Source organism: Zonotrichia leucophrys, chromosome 5 (assembly GCF_028769735.1).
Source record: "Zonotrichia leucophrys gambelii isolate GWCS_2022_RI chromosome 5, RI_Zleu_2.0, whole genome shotgun sequence".
In the NCBI taxonomy this organism is placed as follows: domain Eukaryota; kingdom Metazoa; phylum Chordata; class Aves; order Passeriformes; family Passerellidae; genus Zonotrichia; species Zonotrichia leucophrys.
This window is the reverse complement of record NC_088175.1, coordinates 31,780,471-31,799,540: the sequence shown is the minus strand read 5'-3', so window position 1 is coordinate 31,799,540 and position 19,070 is coordinate 31,780,471. Positions and strand designations below refer to the sequence as shown.

Below are 19,070 nucleotides of genomic sequence, written 5' to 3'. Positions count from 1 at the left end.
TGTGCGCCCCGCGCGTCCTGCGGCGCCCGCGCCTCGGGCAGGGCAGGGCCGGCCCCTCCTCACCCCGTCCCCCTCCTGCACTGCCCTTTTCCTTCACTCCTGTGAAACGCAAACAAAAAACCCTTCCTGCTTTATTTATAAATGCGTGTTTTTATACTTTCGGCTTTAGGCAAAATAATACTTTGTCTTTTTTTTTAATTATTATTTGGGAAAATAATTAAAAATTCCTTTTGTTGGTTTTTTTTTTGGTTGTAGTTTTTTTCTTTTTCTTTTTCTTTTTTTTTTTTTTTTTTTTTTTTGCACTGTGAGGCTCCCCCGGGAGCTGTTTTTAACTCTGTATCCATTTGTACTTCGTGTCTTAAACTGTTTCAATAAAAACGTGACCATTTGTTACTGAGCTGCGCGACTCACTGGGGCGCTGCGCCCGCGGTTCGTTTTCCGGGGGAAGGGGCGGGGAGGGGGCGGGAGCGGGCGGGGCCGGCTGCTGCGGGGCTGGGCCGTGCATGGCGGAGGGCGCGGCGCTGCGGGCCGTGAGGGGCTGCCTGGCCGCCTTCCCGCGGGAGGCCCGCGGTGAGCGCCAGAGCGGGGCGGGGGAGGCCGCGGTGACCCCGCCCGGGGCGGGCAGTGGTGCTAGGCCGGCCCAGCCGCCTCCCCGGGTCCCGGCCCGCCCGGTGCTGCCGCCTCGGCGGGCGGCGGCTGCGTGGGGCCATCAGCGGCACCCACTGTGTTGCCGGCGTGTGTTGGTTCCGAGGTCAAGGTGAAGCAGAAAGGCCCCCGCAAGATGAAAGAGAAACTCGAGAAAACGGTCCTTTAATGGTTGTTTCTCTGTGTATAAAGTAGCAAAACGAAGCACTATTCCAGCTTCCAAAAAATCATCCTGTGGTATCACCTTTGTGTGGGAGGTGCACTTTCTATGGCACAGGCCCTTTGAGCCTTTATCCTCAGGCGCTGGCCTGAGGTTTCCATCTGGCTCTGGAAGCGCCCTGACACCCTCTGGGCTTTAGCAGAGGGATTCTGGATCCGTGGAAAGCGCTGCTTGGTGTCAGCGTGGTGAGGCGTGTGAAGCCCGTGTGCTGGCAGGAGGCGCCTGTCCCGGGATGCTGAGTAACGCTGTTTATTGTTTGCCTGCACAGAGCTGGGCTGGCCGGAGTCCGTGCCCTATCTTGATAGGCCTCCGTCCCCGCTGGAGTTCTATCGAGAGTGGGTGAGTCCGAATAAACCCTGCGTAATCCGCAACGCCATCAGCCACTGGCCGGCTCTGAAGAAATGGACCTCAGCGTACCTCAGGTATGAGCGAGCTGTGGAGTAGGACTGGTGTTCAGTTTTGGTGACCTCACCAAAAACCCCTTGGTTAATCTTTGCTTTTATTTGTAAGTTTAGCCCAGATTCCTTCCTGTTTCTGGCTGAAGGTGCTCAGTCTTCCCAAGGTCAGGTGTGTCTTCCTTGCACACATACTGCCCTCCCCGTTCCGATGCCAGGAGGGTGGGTGTTGTGGCTGTGTGCAAGCAACAGACTCAGGCTGTTGAAACCCACACAGCTGGAGTGGGGCTGTAAAGCTCTAAGAACAGACTGACTTGTTTGTGACTGAGCACGCCTTGTTTTCTTCAAAAACTAAAGGATGAACATTTAACAATAACTGAAATTTTAACAAAAGGTCCTCTTTTCAGAGAGGATTTGTGGTTAGACCTAGTATCTGTGAGTCAGATTCTGTGGGGTTTTAAGGTAAATATCTCATGGAACCAAGGACTGCTAGCCTCATGGGGTGTGTGTCTACCAGTTTCTGTCCACCCCTGCTCCCTGCTCAGATGCTTTTGAACATGTGAACCCCCCGTGGATTTGGCTGAGTTTAATGGCTACAATAATATCAAGCTCTGCCATGACTGGTGAAAAGAAGTGGCCAAAGAGGACCAGTGCATGGAGGAAAAGGGAGATCCCTTGTGAACTGTCCTGTTAGGAGAGAATTCAGAGAGGAAAAAGAAACTAGAGTTGCCTTGACTGCAGGGAGCAGTTGGAGCAGAATGCTGGAGTCCTTACCACATAGCAGAAAATCTGATCTAGAGACCCCCATCCATGGAATGACAGGCATCTTATTTTTGCTGCTCTTGAAGCATGTTTTTAAAATAACCAGTATGTAATATAAGAGCTAATTGCAGGCCTGGGTATAAACCTTTGATTTGTTTTGCAGGGAGGTGGTAGGTCCCAAGGTGGTGAGTGTGGCAGTGACACCAAATGGTTATGCAGATGCAGTGTTTCAGAACCGATTTGTTATGCCAGAGGAGCGCCAAATGCCTTTCATGGACTTTTTGGACATTGTGGAGAAGAAAGTGACCTCTCCCAACGTATTCTATGTGCAGAAGCAGTGTTCAAACCTCACTGAGGAGTTCCCTGAACTTGTCTGTGATGTGCAGCCTGACATACCATGGATGAGTGAAGCACTGGGTAAACCCTCAATTTCTCTCATATTCAGTAAATATTTTGCATGGGGCTTTAAAACAATCACAACACATTTAAAACAATTCACTACATGGTGAATACTTGTTCTCTTTCTGAATGCCACAGCTCAGTTTGGTTTTATCCTCTTAGGAAGCAGAAGTAGTAAAATACCTAATAGAGTAATCCAAGTTTTGGGGTTGGATTACTCTGAAGTCAGTACTTCTGTTGTGTAATGGGACCCTCACAGCTGAAAAGAGGTTGTGTAACACTTTACATTGAGTGGCTTTTCTTTGATCTAGAGTTATATTTTGGCTTAGTGTTCACAGTGGAGAAGGAGGTTGCTGTTGTTCACAGAGTGCTATTTGCCATGAAATTTGTCATAGTTATGAAGGAAGTTATAGGACAGAATTTAAAAAAAAGGATGATTTGTTATTGTCATCATATTTATTTTCTCTAACTATACAGGGAAGAAGCCTGATGCTGTGAATTTCTGGCTTGGGGAGTCAGCTGCTGTGACATCTTGTACGTATCCTATGGCAGTGTAAATCTTTTGGTGATTTCACAAATTTAAGCTGGCTTGTTTTGAGTTAGTGGCTCAAGGAGAATGGTGTGGTTTTTCTGACAGGGCAGTTCTATTTTAACATGCTTTTTTTTGCATTCTTTATTCTGCCCTTCTGCAGCCTCCTGCTGCAGTATCTCTGGATGTATCTACCTGACATTGTGTTAGGCAAAGCACTGACAATTTGCTTCATTGAATGCATTTGGCATCATATAACATGATGTTGTGCCTTACCACTGGCTGCAAGAGGAAGAAGCAGTCTGATAGTAATAGGGAAAGTTGTTAACTTTCAGTTTACTGCAGTTTCTGCTGCAGAGAAGGAAATAGCTATGATATTCTGTCATTCTCCCCATTTCTCTTTTTTTTTCTCAATCCTAGTACATAAAGATCATTATGAGAACTTGTACTGTGTAGTATCTGGAGAGAAATATTTTCTGCTGCATCCACCAAGTGACCGTCCCTTCATCCCATATGGTACATCATTTTGCTGTGCAATGTGTCTGAAGGCTGGAAGGAGGACAGACTAAAACACTGAAAGATGTGAAAAAAGGAAGCAGTGGTAACATTTTGATGTTTATGCAGTGTTATGCTTTCAAGTGTGGACAGAAATCTCTCCTACTTCATGCTGCTGGTAGTTTGTAATACAACTGTTATTCTGAAGCCAGGTTTTCCAGTCCAGTAAAGTAATGAGCTCACTGGTTCACATCTTGAGTCCTGTGTCCAGTTCTGGGCCACTCAGTTCAGGCAGGACATTTAGATACTGAAGCAGGGCCAGAGAAGGGTGTTAAAGCTGGTGAAGGTTCCAGAGGGTAACTCCTATGAGGAGCAGCTGAGGGAGCATGGTTTTTTTAGCCTGGAGAAAAGCCTGGAGAAAGGGGGGAGGTTTTGACTCTCTAGAACTCCTGGAAAGGAGGTTGTACCCAGATGGGGGTCAGGATCGTTTGCCAGGCAACCAGTGACAGAAGGAGAGGTAATGGTCTCCAGTTGTGCCCAGGGGAGGGTTAGATTTGACATTGGGAGGAAATTCTCCCCATAAATGTGATTAGATATTGAAATGGACTGCCCAGGGGAGTGGTGAAGTCATGTGCCTGGAGGGAGGTGATTTAGGAAAGGCTGGATGTGGCACTTAGTGCTGTGGTTTAGTTGACAAGGGGGTGTTCAGTCATAGCTCGGACTTGATGATCTTGGATCTCATCTCTTGATGTCTTTGCCAACCTAATTGATTCTGCGATACTCGTGGCAGTCTCTTCAGCTTTAGAATATTTAAATTGTTTAAGTATATTGGCAGTGTTGTAGCTTGTCATCTTTGATTTTTTACAGGTTTGGATTCTGCCTACCTGCTTTTCTCTAGGAAAAAAAACCCCAGGAAACTAAAATATACCTTGTATTTTAATGAAATATTCAAGCTACTAACTGAATCTCTGAAAACTGAGAAATGAAGAAAGAAATTCTTATGGCAGTGTTGCTTCACACTGCCTGATTTCTGTTTCTTTATGTGGCTTTCCTATGTGCACAGCAGTACTTACTGTTGCAGTGTTATCTAAAAGATGGACAGCTTTGCTTTATACCTCATAAGATTTGATTGTCCCATTCCCTGGCTTTCAAACCATCAGACTAAGTGAATGCAGAGTGCTCTATGATGGAAATATAATTTTGGGTAGATGTGTGCTGCTACAATATTTTATTTATACTGTTTTTATTTTGTTTACAACCTTGAAGTCATAGAGTCATAGAATGGTTTGGATTGGAATGAACCTTGAAGGTCATTGAATCAATGCCCCTGCCATTCAACAGACCAAATTACTCAAAGCTCCATCCAGCCTGACCTTGAATACTTCCAGGGGCAGGACACCCACAACTTCTCTGGGCAACCTGTTCCAGTGCCTCATGATCCTCATTGTTAAAAAATTCTTCCTTATATATAATCTAAATCTACCCTGTCTCAGTTTGATACCATGAACCCTTGTCTTGGTCTTGGTAAAAAGTCCTTCTCTGTCTTTCTTATAAGCACTTTTTAGGTACTGGAAGGCCACAGTGAGTCCCCTGTCTTCTCCAGGCTGAACAACCCTATCTCAGCCTTTCTTGGACAGGTGGTGTTGTATGTATGTGAATGTATGAAATATATGTGTGTTATAGGAGTCCTACTTTGTAAAACAAGCTATTGTTAAAGCATAGAACAGAGATAATGCTTACATTTCATAGTGTGTAGTAAAAAGAGAATTCCATCTTTTTGAGCATTAGGTTAATTAATGGAGAGAAACTGTCTCAAGGGAGGGCTTAGAAAACCACGTGTTGAAGCAATGAAAGAAAAGCAACCAGCAGTATCTGAAGCAATTGATGAGCCCTGTCAATTAAAATTAGAAATGAAAGACTGGTCACAAGCCACTAATAACTCTTGTGAGTGCTTCTTTGGTAGACTGACCTAAGATGAAACACCCAACTATAGAATGATGTGTAAGTCAGGGGAAATTTATGCCTTCTGAAAAGGAAAAAAAACAGTTACTGGGACAAAATAGGACTGGGATACAAATGGACTTGGAGGAGAATCAGTATTATTCAGACTGACTGCAAAAAAACCATATTAAAAACTGGATAAAATTTGAAATGGAAAAAGAGAAGGATAGTGAAAGCGGTTTTGTCTTAATTTTTCTTGATGAAAGTCTGACTTGCACTGCTGTTAGGTTCTCTGAATTGTCATTTAATTCTTTCTGTGGTTCCAGAGCTCTATCAGCCAGCAACCTACCACGTATCAGAAGATGGTTCATTTGAAATTGTGGATGAGACTACTGCAGAGAAGGTAAAAACTTTATAGAGAATGCAGTTAATACAGTAGGGAGAGTCTGGGACATTGCTGAGCCCTCAAACTCGGCATATTGATTGATATTTAGAAATCCTGCATTATTGGAAAGAGAATGCCCAGATATTTCACTTGTATTTTACTGTTTGCAAAGGATGCCCAGCTTCCAGAAAAATCTTTTACTGCACACCCGAAACGATTAATATAATTAAATGTTGCATTGCACCAGACTCTGATAGATCCACTAAAGAACTTTTGAACACATTGACAATAAAGAAATTGATTTCATTATGCCTGAAATAGACCCCTCTACATTCACTTTCTTTTGGCCCTCTACTCAGCTCCACAGTAGTATCCATTCAGTGCAATAGAACATACCTGTCTAAATTAATGTCGTATTTTCTTAGTAGTAGCAATATTTATTTGATTAAAATGTTTAGATCTGGAAGCACTTTACAAATCTCAGTAGAATCTTAATCCCTTGCCTTTTGCCTCTGCAAAATGTGAGTAATGTTACAACAGAACTTGAACTGGGGTTTGTTTTCCGTTTCCAGAGTGGTGCCCATGGAATCTCATTCCTGTAATTCAGAAAGGTTGGAATGCTGAAGTTTACAATTCTGTAGGGCAGAGAAAGAATTAGTGCAGGCATGAGGGACTTCCCAGAAAGGAGGGATGTTTCAGCTGCTGAGAGTAAAAATTACACCAAAGAGCCTAAGAAGAAGAAAGGAATTTCTAAAAAGAGTGCTGCAGATAAAGCATTCAAGTACTAAATGTAGGGAGAACAAGAAACTTAAGGGGCTGGGGGTGTTTTGAAAGTATTCCACGAGACTGCAGTTTCATGGATGACATTTATTGCCTTTTATCTAAATAGAAGTGCATCACCAAAGGAGGAACATCTTTGCATCCTTGACCTATTCCAAATTGCATGTGGAAAGCTGTGTAGCTGTGTCCGGATATCTCAGCTGTTTGAGGGGCCTGGAAAGGCCCGAGGTGGCCTTGGGGCAGCCCGCATATCGAAGGACGAGAAGAGGCTTCAGTTCTTCTTTCGGTTTTTATGTTTATTAATTGTTTATCTAAAAGATTTTCTTTCAGCCGAACAGAGATCTGCTCAGCAGTCAGCCATGAGCACACTGTCTCTGCCCTCCGGGCAGCCACTATCTTTATACCCATGGTTACGTGTACAATATTTATCATTTTTCCCCAATACCATTTATTCTTATAACTCGGTGCACTTTCAGTAATAACCAATCCGAAAGTGCCACCATCACCAAAGAAGATGGAGGAGAAGAAGAAGAAGAAGAAGGACAGGACACACCCCAATTCCTCCATCTTACTTCTCTAAACCCCCCTGTACATAAATCCTAAACCCTGTGTCCTACCCTCTAATTAGCTAATCCCTTCACCATTCACTCCGGTGAAGCCCTCATCCTTGTCGTCTCCTGTGTAGGGTTAAAGTCCAGCTACCAGACACTTCTGGCAACATTCCAGGACTCCCGAGCCCCCCAAGGGTGGTCTCGGTGGCTCAGCACCTCAGGACTGAGATCCTGAGATCCGACATAGCTGTACATGTTTTGCTAGACAAAGTACATGTTTTGTAACCTAGTGAGTTTGATTATCAGTTGTTTTTCTGGAAGCTTGCTGGAATTTTTTCCAGGGTCAGTACCATATACGCACACTCTTTTGCCTTTAGGTGCCCTGGATCCCTCTGGACCCCTTGAACCCTGATCTGGAACTGTATCCAGAGTATGCTCAGGCAAAGCCTTTGAAGTGTACAGTGAAAGCTGGTGAGATGTTATATCTACCTTCTCTCTGGTTCCATCATGTTCAGCAATCACATGGCTGTATTGCAGGTAAAATAGACAGTATTTATGGATACATTTTGGAACTGTGGTGGGTCTGCAGCAAAGCACCAGTGGAAGCAAAAGTTCCTTTAAGGCTATTTGCCTCTCTGCAATCTTGACAGATCCCATGGGGCTGCCTCCTTCCAGCCTGTTTTGCTTATAATTCATAGCTTTGTTGGCACAACATGGAAGACACTCTGTTTTCTTATGAGCTGAAATCTGTTCTGACCTAATCTCTTACCTTGCTAATAAGGTTGTGTTTGTGTTACTGTTCCCCTGCACTTACCAAAAGTCATGTCATTGTTTTCTTTGTAGGATTTGTCATAACCTCTCTAGTTCTTTTTTTTCTTCTCTCCCCAAGTGAATTCCAGAATTTCAATCAGTGCTCATTGGATACAAGTGGAGGGGTGGGGATGGTGCAAGGTATTATTGTTGTGCAAGTTTTGCAACATTTGAGGAAGTGATTTTTGTAAATCATTACATTCTAGCCTTTAAATGTATTTCCCTTTTCTTGTCTCCTCAGTGAATTATTGGTATGACATGGAATATGACATTAAGTACAGCTATTATCAACTACTAGATTGTCTCACAAAAGCTGTGAAAATGCTATAGCAAATGTGGGAGACTCGAGCCTGTGATGTCTGTTTCTGATGTGATGCAATTATCAGTATCTGTGACTGGAGTACAAACCTGATTCCCCAAAAAGAACTGAACATTAAATTATGGTCAACGATGCCTGCTGAGCACATCATGGCTGTTTTTCTTGATTTCAGAGTCCAGACCAATTGGGCAGATATTTTGGCTTGTAAGGAGAACTTTGCTAATAGGATTTTTAGGCCTTTGCATGTTGCCTTGCTGATGGTGAGCAAAATAAAATGTGAAGAGAGATAATCCAGGTTTTGAAAATCCCAAAATGGAAGCCCTGATTGTTTGTTCAGATCTACAGATTGTTTTCATTACAACCCAAGTGGACAAGGAAGGATCTGCTCTATGCATCAGGCTGCAATAGTCCAATCTATGCACTCTGCTTAAGGCAAAAGTCTGTCCTGTTGTAATTCTTTAAGTTCAGTGGCTGTGGTGTTTTGATGGTGAGGAACTACTATTTCTGCAATAAAGAGGTCAGTTTAAACCTTATTTCTGTAATAATTTACTTTTTTTTTTCCAAAGTAAACAATGGCTGAAGGACATCTAGGAGGACATGCAAAAGTCAATGTTGGCTATTTTCCAATAAAAAGCTACACGTTTTTAGTGCTGTTTTTTATTTCTTTTCACTGTTGTATTTAAAGATAACTGCATTCTCTTGCATCCTGAGGGATGATTTTAGAGTTGCTCTGCCATATCTGCGGTCAATCTTCATGTGGTCTCATGGCATGAGGTGTGATTCTACAGCTTGTAAGCTCACTGATTGTTTCATTCCTTTGCCATTAATTGCTGCTTAGAGCATGGTCAGGCAAGTTGTTTGAACCAGGAGCCGGGTTCAAAGAGCCATAATTCCCATTTTTATTTCCACAGAATGGGCTGGGACTACTCGTGTGTCTGAGACCCTCAGGGTAGGACAAGAAGTCTTTTAAATACTCAGACATTGCAAAAATGTAGTATTGTTGTTCATGAAAACCAAGAGCTGGTGTTTATTGTCAAATCTTCAAGCAGATCCTTAGAAACATTTTTAATACGGGGGAAATTAATTCCTGGGAAGGAAAAATATAGTAATTGTTTGACTTTGTTTATTTTCCTTTTTAAAAGAAACATAGTTATAGCATAAAGTTTAATTTTAACTTGTGGTACTTGTCCAGAAATTGCAGAAAGCTCAAGAGGGATCAAGAGCAGGCTTTGTTTCGTGGTGAGATTAAGATGTCACGCTGCTTAGGCTTTGCAGCTTGTCTGTGTTTACTTTGCCCTAGCAAAGTCTCCCAAGCCTTCCAAATCTGGGATTTCCTGCAGCTGGGGGGGGGGGGGGGGGGGCGCTGCTATTTCGATATCTCTTTTTGCTGCTTTGGGGTTTTTAATTTAGTTTCTGTCTGTAATCAAAAGTAAAAGCACTGGCTAAGAACAAGTGACAGCTTGAGCCAGTGGCCGGTGTCACCGCGCCACCCGAGCCGGAGAGTCTGGCGGGAGGCGGGCTCTGAACTACGGCTCCCAGCAGCCCGTGCCGGCCGAGTAGAGGAAGTGCTCACGATGAGTCCTCCTGGACTTTGAGCAGAGATTTTAATCCCGAGAAGGGACAGGTTGCTGAGGTCGTGTCTCACGAAGTTCAGGCGGTCGGCGCCTCGCCCCAGGCAGGGCCGCAGCTCTCCGTCCGGCCAGCCGGGATGGCGGCGCGTCTGTCCGTCCTGCCTTCCCTCCGGTGCCTGTTCGATGAGCCCGTGCAGATCCGTGTGGCCGGACTGCAGCCGCAGCAGGCGGTCACCCTCCGGGCCAGCCTGCTGGACGACAGCGGGGAGCTTTTCCAATCCCACGCTCTCTACAGGGCTGGGAGCAGCGGGGAGCTGGACCTCAGCCGCTCCCCAGCGCTGGGGGGCAGCTATTTGGGAGTGGAGCCCATGGGGCTGCTCTGGGCTCTGCAGTCCAAAACGCCCTATAAGCGGCTGGCAAAGAGGAACGTCCTGACCCCTTTCTCTGTGGACTTGGAAGTGTATGAGGGCCACGGGGACGACACGAGCCGCTTGCTGGGAAAATGCACCAATGAACGATGGTTTTTAGGAGAGGGAGTGAAGAGGATTCCGGTCAGAGAAGGTCGTCTCAGAGCAACCCTCTTCCTCCCTTCTGGTGAGTTTAATTCCATTCTGTTTTTGCAGGTATGTCTGACACCAGGTATTCTGCCCCGTGGTCCCTGAATGCACTCAGCCACCCAGAGCAAAGCCTCAGCTAACACTTCCCTCAGCCTGTGCCTGGCGCAGGCACCTGGATCACCACAGCAGAGCAAACAGGAGCCGGTGTTGCCCAGGCGGGGCAGGGGTATGGTGGTGCAGAGGGGACAGCAGTGGTAACACAAGGTGTCTCGTGCTTGCTCTAGTTGAGTGTCTTGACCTCTCTTGCAGTGAGAGCTTTGTCAAACGGTGTGTTTATTTCTTAGCTTTTCTCTTTAGCTGCCAGGACAAAGAGGCCCCGGTCCTTGGCAGAGCTGTGATCCGTGACAGCTCTGGCCGTGGGGTGAAGAATGGCAAGGCATGGTGGGAGCACTGGACTCAGGCTGCAGCCAGCCTAGGCTGAAGAACCATGCCCTCAGCAGCTCCTACAGGCCTTCCTGCAGGTTCTGGACCTGTCTCTCTTTAGCTAAGGAAAAGCCAAAGAAAGAAGTCTCTTCCTGACTGGGCAGCTGGACTGCATGGGTTACTTAGGGAGACGGGAGACAAATGGGAAAAGCAAGGTCTTTAATTAAACAGATGCCATATTTTACAACTCTGTACACAGACAGTGCTGAGAATGGATCCTGTGCAAAACTGCTTTAGGCCTGAAGTGTTTCTGCTCCTTGAATGGCCCTTAGACATGGCTGTCTTGACAAACAGTCCCTTGCAGCTGCAGCAACACCACATCTTGTAAGGGAAATCTGGTGAGAATGGGCAGACAGCATCAGGAAAGGAAGGTCCTATTGCTGCAGGAGAGCTGAGGAGCTCAGGGGAAATTACTCAGATCTTACTGAAGCCTGAATTGGCACAGATCAGTTCTGGCATTTGTGAATATTTCATAACCTGAGTATTTAATAACTCAAGTATTCCCTTCATGGCATGCCTGCCAGCATAGTGCCTAAGGAAGAGCCACTCCTGCAGTAATACTGTTTCTTCATTGATCCTCAATGGCCTGAGGACTTGTAGGCCAATGCCAGCTGAAATTCAGGATGAGAGAAGGATGTCCAACATGTGAATTTCCTATAATGAGTTCCTAAGAGAGAAAGAAATGTGCAAATTCATGTCCTTGCAGTCCTTTTGTTTGTTCCTGAGAACGACACTCACCATGGAAAGCTTCAGAGGATGATTTTCTTCTGATATCTGCTGTCCTGATGTGTGCTGAGCAGGCACCACAAAAGGACACCCAGAGGAACTTTTCTTTTGGTTATGCATACCCCCTCCTTTCATTGCAGGACCTGGCCCATTCCCTGGACTTATTGATTTGTATGGATCTGGAGGAGGTCTTATTGAATACAGAGCAAGTCTCCTGGCTAGCAGAGGCTTTGTGACTCTGGCCCTTGCTTACATGTCCTTTGAAGACATCCCTGCTATGCCAGAGACCCTTGAACTGAGCTATTTTGAGGAGGCTGTGAACTTTTTGCGTAAGCAGCAGCAGGTAAGAGACAAATTATGGTGCTCTTCCTGAAACTATTTTCCAGTTTGCTAACTGGTTCCCAAACTGGAAGTATTAAATTGCTTAAGCAGGAAACATTAATTTTGTACTAGTTTTGCATATCTTAAGATTTTAGAAGGGAAAAAGAATCCATTGGCTTTTTTACTGTTTCTGAGATATTACAGGCTTTTGATCCTGAGTTTTGCAGGATAGTAATAAAACACTCTAACAACAGAATCCTTCACAGTTGTAGCACTGGAGGTGTGACATATCTTAAGAGGGTGAGACTGTATTTGAGCAAGTGTGTGGGACAAGAAAGACATTTTATGGCAATGTATCATCATACTTAACCTAAAAGTGACCAAGAGAAATAAAGTAGCATTTAATTTTTTAATGCAATGCTACTTAATGTGTATTTGTTTTGCAAAATTATTTACTTTCTTTTACATGGACACCAGCATTGTAGGCAGTGTGAGAGCAGAATTCAGCCTTGCTTCTCTCTGTTCCTCAGAGAGTTCTGAAACATCTAGAATTCAGTGTGAAGGGCCTTCACTAGAAATAAGTTGATTAAAACAGCTTTTGGACTCACTTAGCCTCAGGTGTAATAAACATTATGTCTTCCAAGACAACACAGAAAATAACAGGTCAGCTGTAGGAGAGAAGAAACTGCAATGAAGAAATTCAATGCAAGAAAATCCAGGAAAAAGTGTCTTGGAGAGAGGAGCAGTAAAAGAGACTGTACTGAGAGCAGGCTGAGCTGAGATGTGGAGGGAGCAAGGACACTTTGTCTATGCAAGTCACCAGGAGGCAAGTGTGTTACAGGAAGTGGAATGTTGAGGAGCTGTAGAATTCAAAGTCGCTCTTTTGGAGGCTCAGCAGAGGGATAGATGAAGAAGTAATATAACCTGAACAGAGAGAGGGAAGGGGCAAAATGTGAGTGATCATAGTTGGATGAGTGAGAAAAACTGGAGAGGTTATGTCAGCTCAGGAAATAAAGAGTACTTAATATTACTGTTTTCATAATTCTGTTTCAGGTGAAAGATACTGGCATTGGCGTTTTGGGCTTGTCTAAAGGAGGTGATCTAGCCCTTTCCATGGCCACATTTCTACCTGGTATCAAGGCAGCTGTCAGCATATCTGGAAGTAGTTTTAATTCCTTCATTCCCCTGGAGGGGGATGGCTTCACTATTCCTGTCCACCCATATGACTTGGGGAGGGTGAAGATCAGTGATGAGTCTGGAATAGTAGATTTTTCAGATGTCTTAGACGATCACATGGACCCAGCAACTTGGGATTGTCGCATTCCTGTGGAGAGGTCCTTAGCCAAGTTCCTCTTCCTGTGTGGACTGGATGACATGAACTGGAAAAGTGACCTCTATTGCCAGGATGCTGTTCAGCGCCTTCAGCAGCACGGCCGGCAAGTGGAGTTTTACTCCTATGCTGGAGCAGGGCACCTCCTGGAGCCGCCATACTTGCCTCTGTGCAAAGTTTCAATCCACAGGGTGCTTGGGATGTTGGTGCATTGGGGAGGGCAGTGGAGAGAGCATGCTAAAGCCCAAGAAGATGCATGGCGCAGGATACAGGCCTTTTTCTGGCAACATTTGATGGACTCAGACATCCCTAAGAGCAAGCTGTAGTGGAAACTGTCAGATTCTGGCCAGGGATGGTATTTCAGCACTCACTGGATCTTGGAAACCCACCAGAAGTTTCCTGGACTCCCTTCCTCTAAACCCCACTGTTGCATAGTTGTTTATTTTCATTCCCCAAATAATTTCCCATTTTTTAGTTGAATTTCAGTTGACTTCTGACCCCAGCTTCACAGTAGATTGGCACCATGCTGTAGTCTAAAAACAACCCAGCATCCCATCATCTAAATCACATTTGTGCTGAGCTATCTTTGCCCTCAATCTGACACCATCTCCTTTCATAAGAGGAAATACTCTCACAGGAGGAGCTATCCATTGAATGATTTAGTCTTGCACCTTTAACTAACACAGATAAAACAGCAATTTTGTTGGACAGCACTGTAGTGCACTCATCCTTCCTCCTGGTATATTGTTTTCTCCCATTTCATAGTAAAAAGGTTGCCATAGTTCTGATCTCAGCTAAGGGAAGAGGCACTCTTCTGGCTTAATTGGAAGTGCAGTGATAACATCCTTTTTTCTGGTACTTCAAAACCCAGAAGTGAATCTTACCCAGGTTACCCTGGGTATATCTCCTGCTGACTCCATATAAGTTCCATATTAGGGTAAAGTTTTTGCTGCGCCACTCAGTGAGTGCAATGTGCAGTATATCTGTGTGTGCACAGTTTGCTTGAGATTATCTGAACGAAGCCTTCAACCATCTGTGCACCTGCCAATACATTAAGGAACAATTCTGGTGTGGCCACAAGCTGTTCCTTCACTCAGTTGAGGAGGTCATGAGCAGAAGTCCTCACCTCCTGTTGGGAAGACAAGCGGTGTGCTAAGTGCTTGCTCTCATATGGTGAAAGTTAGTTTGTCTCCATTTTGGGGTGAAAAGTAAAGTCACTGCTGCTGAGTTCCCAGGAGCCCAGTGAGGCGGGCTGCCTCTGAGTTGCCCTGCACTATAGCAAACAGCTGTGGGCTCAGTGATAGCTAAGAAATGCCACTCTTCAAGAGAGTACTGACCTCACCATCTGGGAAGAATGGGCATTTTCTTACCCTTTACCAGTGTCCAAACCTGCCAAGGGGGGGCTGTAATCCGCCTTGTGCTTTTGTGGGATAGTGGCTAACAGCAGCTACATATCAAATGGCACCAGTGGAGCAGATTCTCCCTCCTGGAGCAGTGAAGACTCACACCCTGGCAGCAGAAGCAAGCAGGAGCTGGAAGTCTCTGCATGGCACTGAGGCAGAGAAATCTTGCCTTTGGCAGTGTAGTCCCTGGTTTCCAGTTCCTGCTGAGACAAAAGCCCTGTAGGAGCCTGGATCCTGCTGAAGCAGGAATCCTTCCTGCTGAAGGATTCAACTAAGGCTGAATCATGCCCTTAGTTTTCTTGCTTCAGGGAGGCAATGGTCACTCAAAATGAGCACATTGGACCTCAGAGGGGTGGGGACTCTCTCATACAACATATTCAGCACAGACTGTCCCTTCAGGTACTTCTGGTTTTCCTGAGCCCCCTGTTCCTCAGACTGGTAGATGGGTACCGCCTACCTGAAGATGTGAGTAGTTTGGAGACACCTCTCCTCTGCTCATCCATATTGGTCATCCATCAAGTTCTATGCTGTTGCCTCTTACTTGATTTCTGTTTGTCTCTTGTGTGCCTATGTCCTGCATGGACTGTGGTTGTTACAGGTGTTTAGTGACTGAGTGGGACCTGGGTGGCAGAGTAACATATAACAGCAAGGAAAGTCAAACACATTTAAGCAGTTCCATCTGAGTAAGGCACATTTTCTTTTCCCTAATTTTTCTGTTTTATTGAAGCATTCAGAAAACCTGGGCTGCTGATCCACATTTTTCTCAGACTCAGGGCTTTAGGCTGTGAGTTTCTCTGTGGTATGAGTAATTCAGTTCTCTTATTTTTACTGAATACAGTGGGGTTTATACAAAGCAGTGTGTTGGTTTCTAGCCTGTGGGATAACTCACATTTATTTTAATCCCTTCTGAGGGGAAGCGAAGCTTTCCCAGCCTTCAATGAGCAGTTTACACATCTATACTTTGATTTACAAAATTGTGACCTTCCGAGAAAATACATTATCTATAGGAAACTACCATTACAAATAAAAATGCTTTCCATCAGTAAATCAACAGTGTGGTCAGTGATGCTTTCATCCAGTTTTGATGTTACATTTGGCAGTCAGGTTCATGGAAAAGAGTGTTCAAAATAGAGGATGAAGGGAGCTGACTGGTGACTCCATTGATGACAACAGCACATAGAACCTCTTTCTTTTGTTGCTCTGGAATGACAGCTTTGCTATCCACTTAAGAGCCCTTTATCACTTGGATGACATCTGACAAGAAAGGCTGAAAAAGCTGATGTAGCTGAGCAGCTCTGTGCCACGTACAGGAAAATATTCAAGGTGACTCAGTTGCACTGAGAATACTTTTAAAATTAAACTCAAAATTGAAACTTATCTTCAGGAAATAGAAACTGGAAACTGATGTCAGACTAATACAAAATAACTGGAAATGGCTTAAATCAGTAACACACTTCTGCCTGTTCTTAATAATGTTCTTCAGCACTTTGCTGAAGATTTCGACTACTTAATGTTTCTTTTGCTGAAGAGATGGTTTACACCGGTAGGGCTAAGATCACAGGTTTTTTTCAAGACAATATTCTACTAATTGCAGGCTGTTGAGTCAGAGTGCTTCATATAGTCTCTCCAGACCTGCTGAATACAGACAACATCATTCAAGAACAATGTGAAAGTTATTATTTAATTAAAGATAATAGACCCTTAGCTGCAAGAGATCCTCTGCCAAGCACAACTGATAAATCCAATAGTAGTTGGATGGGAAATTCTGTTCTTGTAATCTGCTTAATTGCAAAGTGCTTCAGATAAAATAGGGTATCAAAGGACTAGCTTGAACTGAAGGATCTTGTCTTTATTCTTAGTCACCCAATGTTTAGCTCTGCACTTCATTTCTATTTTGAGAATAAGAAAAGCTTGTGACAAGCCTCTTAAGAACTGAGAATATCCCCACATGTAAGCTGCTATGAGCAAGTTTACTATAACAGAACAGTATGTCTTGCAATGCTTTTTTAGGGTAGGATAATTTCCCTAGCTGTCAAGGAATCAGGCAGCAATGGAGAGTGCTGATTTGCCCAATACATTCTTAAGATTTTCCATCTTTGCATTGAAGACTGTGACCCTGAAGCATTTTGATACACATAGAGTATAATTTGAAGGAAACTGCAGAATGAAAGTAGACAAAAGGCCTTTATTAGCAAAAAGTGACCCACAGGTGCAGAGGAGGTGAAACATCTTTGAGAAAGTGGCTGTCTCTGCAGAAGTAGCGGGTATTTGAGGCTTCAATGGAATTTTAATAAGGATTATGCTGAGCAAAGGGATTTCAATGCAAATGTGCTTCTCTAAGAGCTTCTCGCTAAGTGTTCGGTGGTCCATGGTTTCCATGGCCACAGAACAGGAATGAAGTGAAAGATGAGAATATATGTTGTGTGGTGTAGTTTAGGAGTCACTTTTCTCCATTTCTGGTTTATATTCCCCGTGTGTATTTGAAAGTCTAAAGATTTAGTTTTTTTTTAAATCCAAAGCTTAGTCAGTTCTGTAATGCATTACTAGATCATTTGTTATCAAGCTGAGGGATAAGACCAGTGACAAAATACAAATAGTAAAATTTTTTTCTGTATTTTGCTAAAAAATTATAATTCTACCATTTCATTAAAAACAACTCTACTATTCTGCACTTTTTACTGCTATGTACATATTATTCAGAAATGGAATCTGATCCAAATGTGGTATTAAGCACAGAGAAAGTGATGCTTTGTTTAAGTTTGGGGAGAAGAAAGATTAGTATTTCCAATGAACTAGTGCTCCTTGCAGCATTTACTGTGAAATATCCCTGCTATTTTTCATTGTTGAGGACAAAAATTAGAAATTCTGAGTCTTAAAAAATTGTCTGTGCAAAATTTGGGTAAAACCTAAAAATGTCTGTACCTGACTCTGGATAGTGCTTAGAGAAAAATTAGTAAATGAGATACATTCTATTTATTTAGGATTGTATCTTTTCAACTACCTAAACTGCTGAACTTCAGTATTTTGTGTTTAGGCTGGGAATTTATGTTTACATTAAAATAATTTCAGTAAAAGGTGTGGTTTTACATTTTTTTTAACTCTTAATAGAGTACTTAAAAACTCTTGCTGCACAGAGGGACAGTCATGCTTTTGTCCTGGTTAGTGATCTAAGAGGTAATCCTGTGGAAAACAAAACAGAACAAAAAGAAGATTAAAATGTTCTGCTGGATCAAAGAAGGAAACAGCAGGAACATGTATGGGGTTACCAGGAGAAGCAGGGGTGAGCCATACTGTGCCAAGATAAGTAAGAAAGCAATTCAGTTATGTCTGTAACAACTAGTCCAGCTGATTGTAAATCATGAATCCACTTTTGTATCCAGTGAAGTGAGTGCTTGCTGGCTCATTGTGTGCTGCCCCTGTTTGCAGTGGATCTGGTCCTGAAGGAGCGAGGTATTTGACAGTAGAGAGAAAATTGTGAAATATGGATGTCAGATAAGAGATAAGCTGGATAGATAGTTCGAAGGAAATGTCCTGGATAGGAACAGAGCATGTGTATATCTCTGCTTTCATCTAGAAGAGGAAGTTCTAATGCCCTGCTATCATTTTAATATGTTATGAATTCAGCAAGGTAGTTTTGAATCAAGAATCCTGTGCTATCTGCACGAGTCTGTCCCTGGCCAGTGTCACTCTGACATCCTCAAACATCCAGCACTAACTCAAACCAGATTATTTTTGGCTGCACAGTGCTCTGACTCCAGCCATTCTCCCATCTCTGGGTTATTTCAGATCAGAGATATGTCATCTTGACACAGGAAAACTACTTTGATACCTAATGACATCACTGCTGTTGTAGTGGAAGAGAAGGAGGTCAGTGGTTTGTACTTTTTGGTGGAAATATCATCAAATCACTAAACAGCTCAGCACTTACTGCTTCCATGGCAGTCTGTATACCACTCCCTGTAAAGCTGGGACCTCCTAGGCTACATTTAGATCAGCACTGTGCTGGGGCAATTCTGCTCTTTCAAGCCTTCTAGGGAATCTTGTTCCCTCACTGAGGATATAATCTCTGCTTCCTTTTTTTCCCTCTATCTTTAACAGTTTCACTTCTGTCCCACTGACCATGCCATTCCACTTCCAGGGCACCCAAAATCAAAATTGTAACCTAGCTAGACAAATCAAAAATTAACCAAAATAGAGGTATAAATTGTACATAAATTATGCATACAAAGAAAAGAAAGATAGTGTGCATTCAGGGAATATCAATTGTTAAATTTCTCCACCTCATCAAGGGAAGTATGTGAGTGTGTGGGCATATATAAATGTTGGTTGAAAGGAAGTGAGGAATGGGGAGAGAAAAGCAAAGGAAAACCAAAAGATTATGGGTCACTTTCAAGTAGAGGTATTATATGATTTTAAAATTCTGTTTTGTAATAACTTGGGATTTTTCT

At 43.6% G+C, this 19,070-nt stretch overlaps 2 protein-coding genes across 3 annotated transcripts; both read left to right on the top strand.

Moving 5' to 3' along the window:
• Positions 1–483: 483 nt before the first annotated feature.
• JMJD7 (jumonji domain containing 7) lies at positions 484–8,764 on the top strand. 2 transcript variants are annotated; one of them, XM_064713909.1, is made up of 8 exons: positions 484–570; positions 1,134–1,287; positions 2,186–2,439; positions 2,899–2,955; positions 3,371–3,466; positions 5,713–5,789; positions 7,480–7,639; positions 8,154–8,764. In XM_064713909.1, the coding sequence occupies exons 1-8, from the start codon at positions 504–506 to the stop codon at positions 8,240–8,242; spliced, it is 954 nt and encodes a 317-aa protein (XP_064569979.1). In that variant the 5' UTR covers positions 484–503; the 3' UTR covers positions 8,243–8,764. The 2 variants fall into 2 exon arrangements, with proteins under 2 accessions (XP_064569979.1, XP_064569978.1); XM_064713908.1 differs by lacking the exon at positions 8,154–8,764 and having other exon boundaries at positions 7,480–8,146.
• A 1,035-nt stretch (positions 8,765–9,799) lies between these two features.
• Positions 9,800–13,927, top strand: LOC135448987 (acyl-coenzyme A thioesterase 1-like). The gene is made up of 3 exons (XM_064715407.1): positions 9,800–10,396; positions 11,709–11,911; positions 12,943–13,927. The coding sequence occupies exons 1-3, from the start codon at positions 9,940–9,942 to the stop codon at positions 13,543–13,545; spliced, it is 1,263 nt and encodes a 420-aa protein (XP_064571477.1). The 5' UTR covers positions 9,800–9,939; the 3' UTR covers positions 13,546–13,927.
• The last annotated feature ends 5,143 nt before the right edge of the window (positions 13,928–19,070 follow it).

Coding starts and splice junctions, on each gene's coding strand:
- JMJD7 (XM_064713908.1), top strand. CDS start 504: ATGGCGGAGGGCGCGGCGCTGCGGGCCGTGAGGGGCTGCCTGGCCGCC. Junction 571..1,133: donor CTTCCCGCGGGAGGCCCGCG/GTGAGCGCCAGA, acceptor TTGCCTGCACAG/AGCTGGGCTGGCCGGAGTCC. Junction 5,790..7,479: donor ATGAGACTACTGCAGAGAAG/GTAAAAACTTTA, acceptor TTTTGCCTTTAG/GTGCCCTGGATCCCTCTGGA.
- LOC135448987 (XM_064715407.1), top strand. CDS start 9,940: ATGGCGGCGCGTCTGTCCGTCCTGCCTTCCCTCCGGTGCCTGTTCGAT. Junction 10,397..11,708: donor AACCCTCTTCCTCCCTTCTG/GTGAGTTTAATT, acceptor CTTTCATTGCAG/GACCTGGCCCATTCCCTGGA. Junction 11,912..12,942: donor TTTTGCGTAAGCAGCAGCAG/GTAAGAGACAAA, acceptor ATTCTGTTTCAG/GTGAAAGATACTGGCATTGG.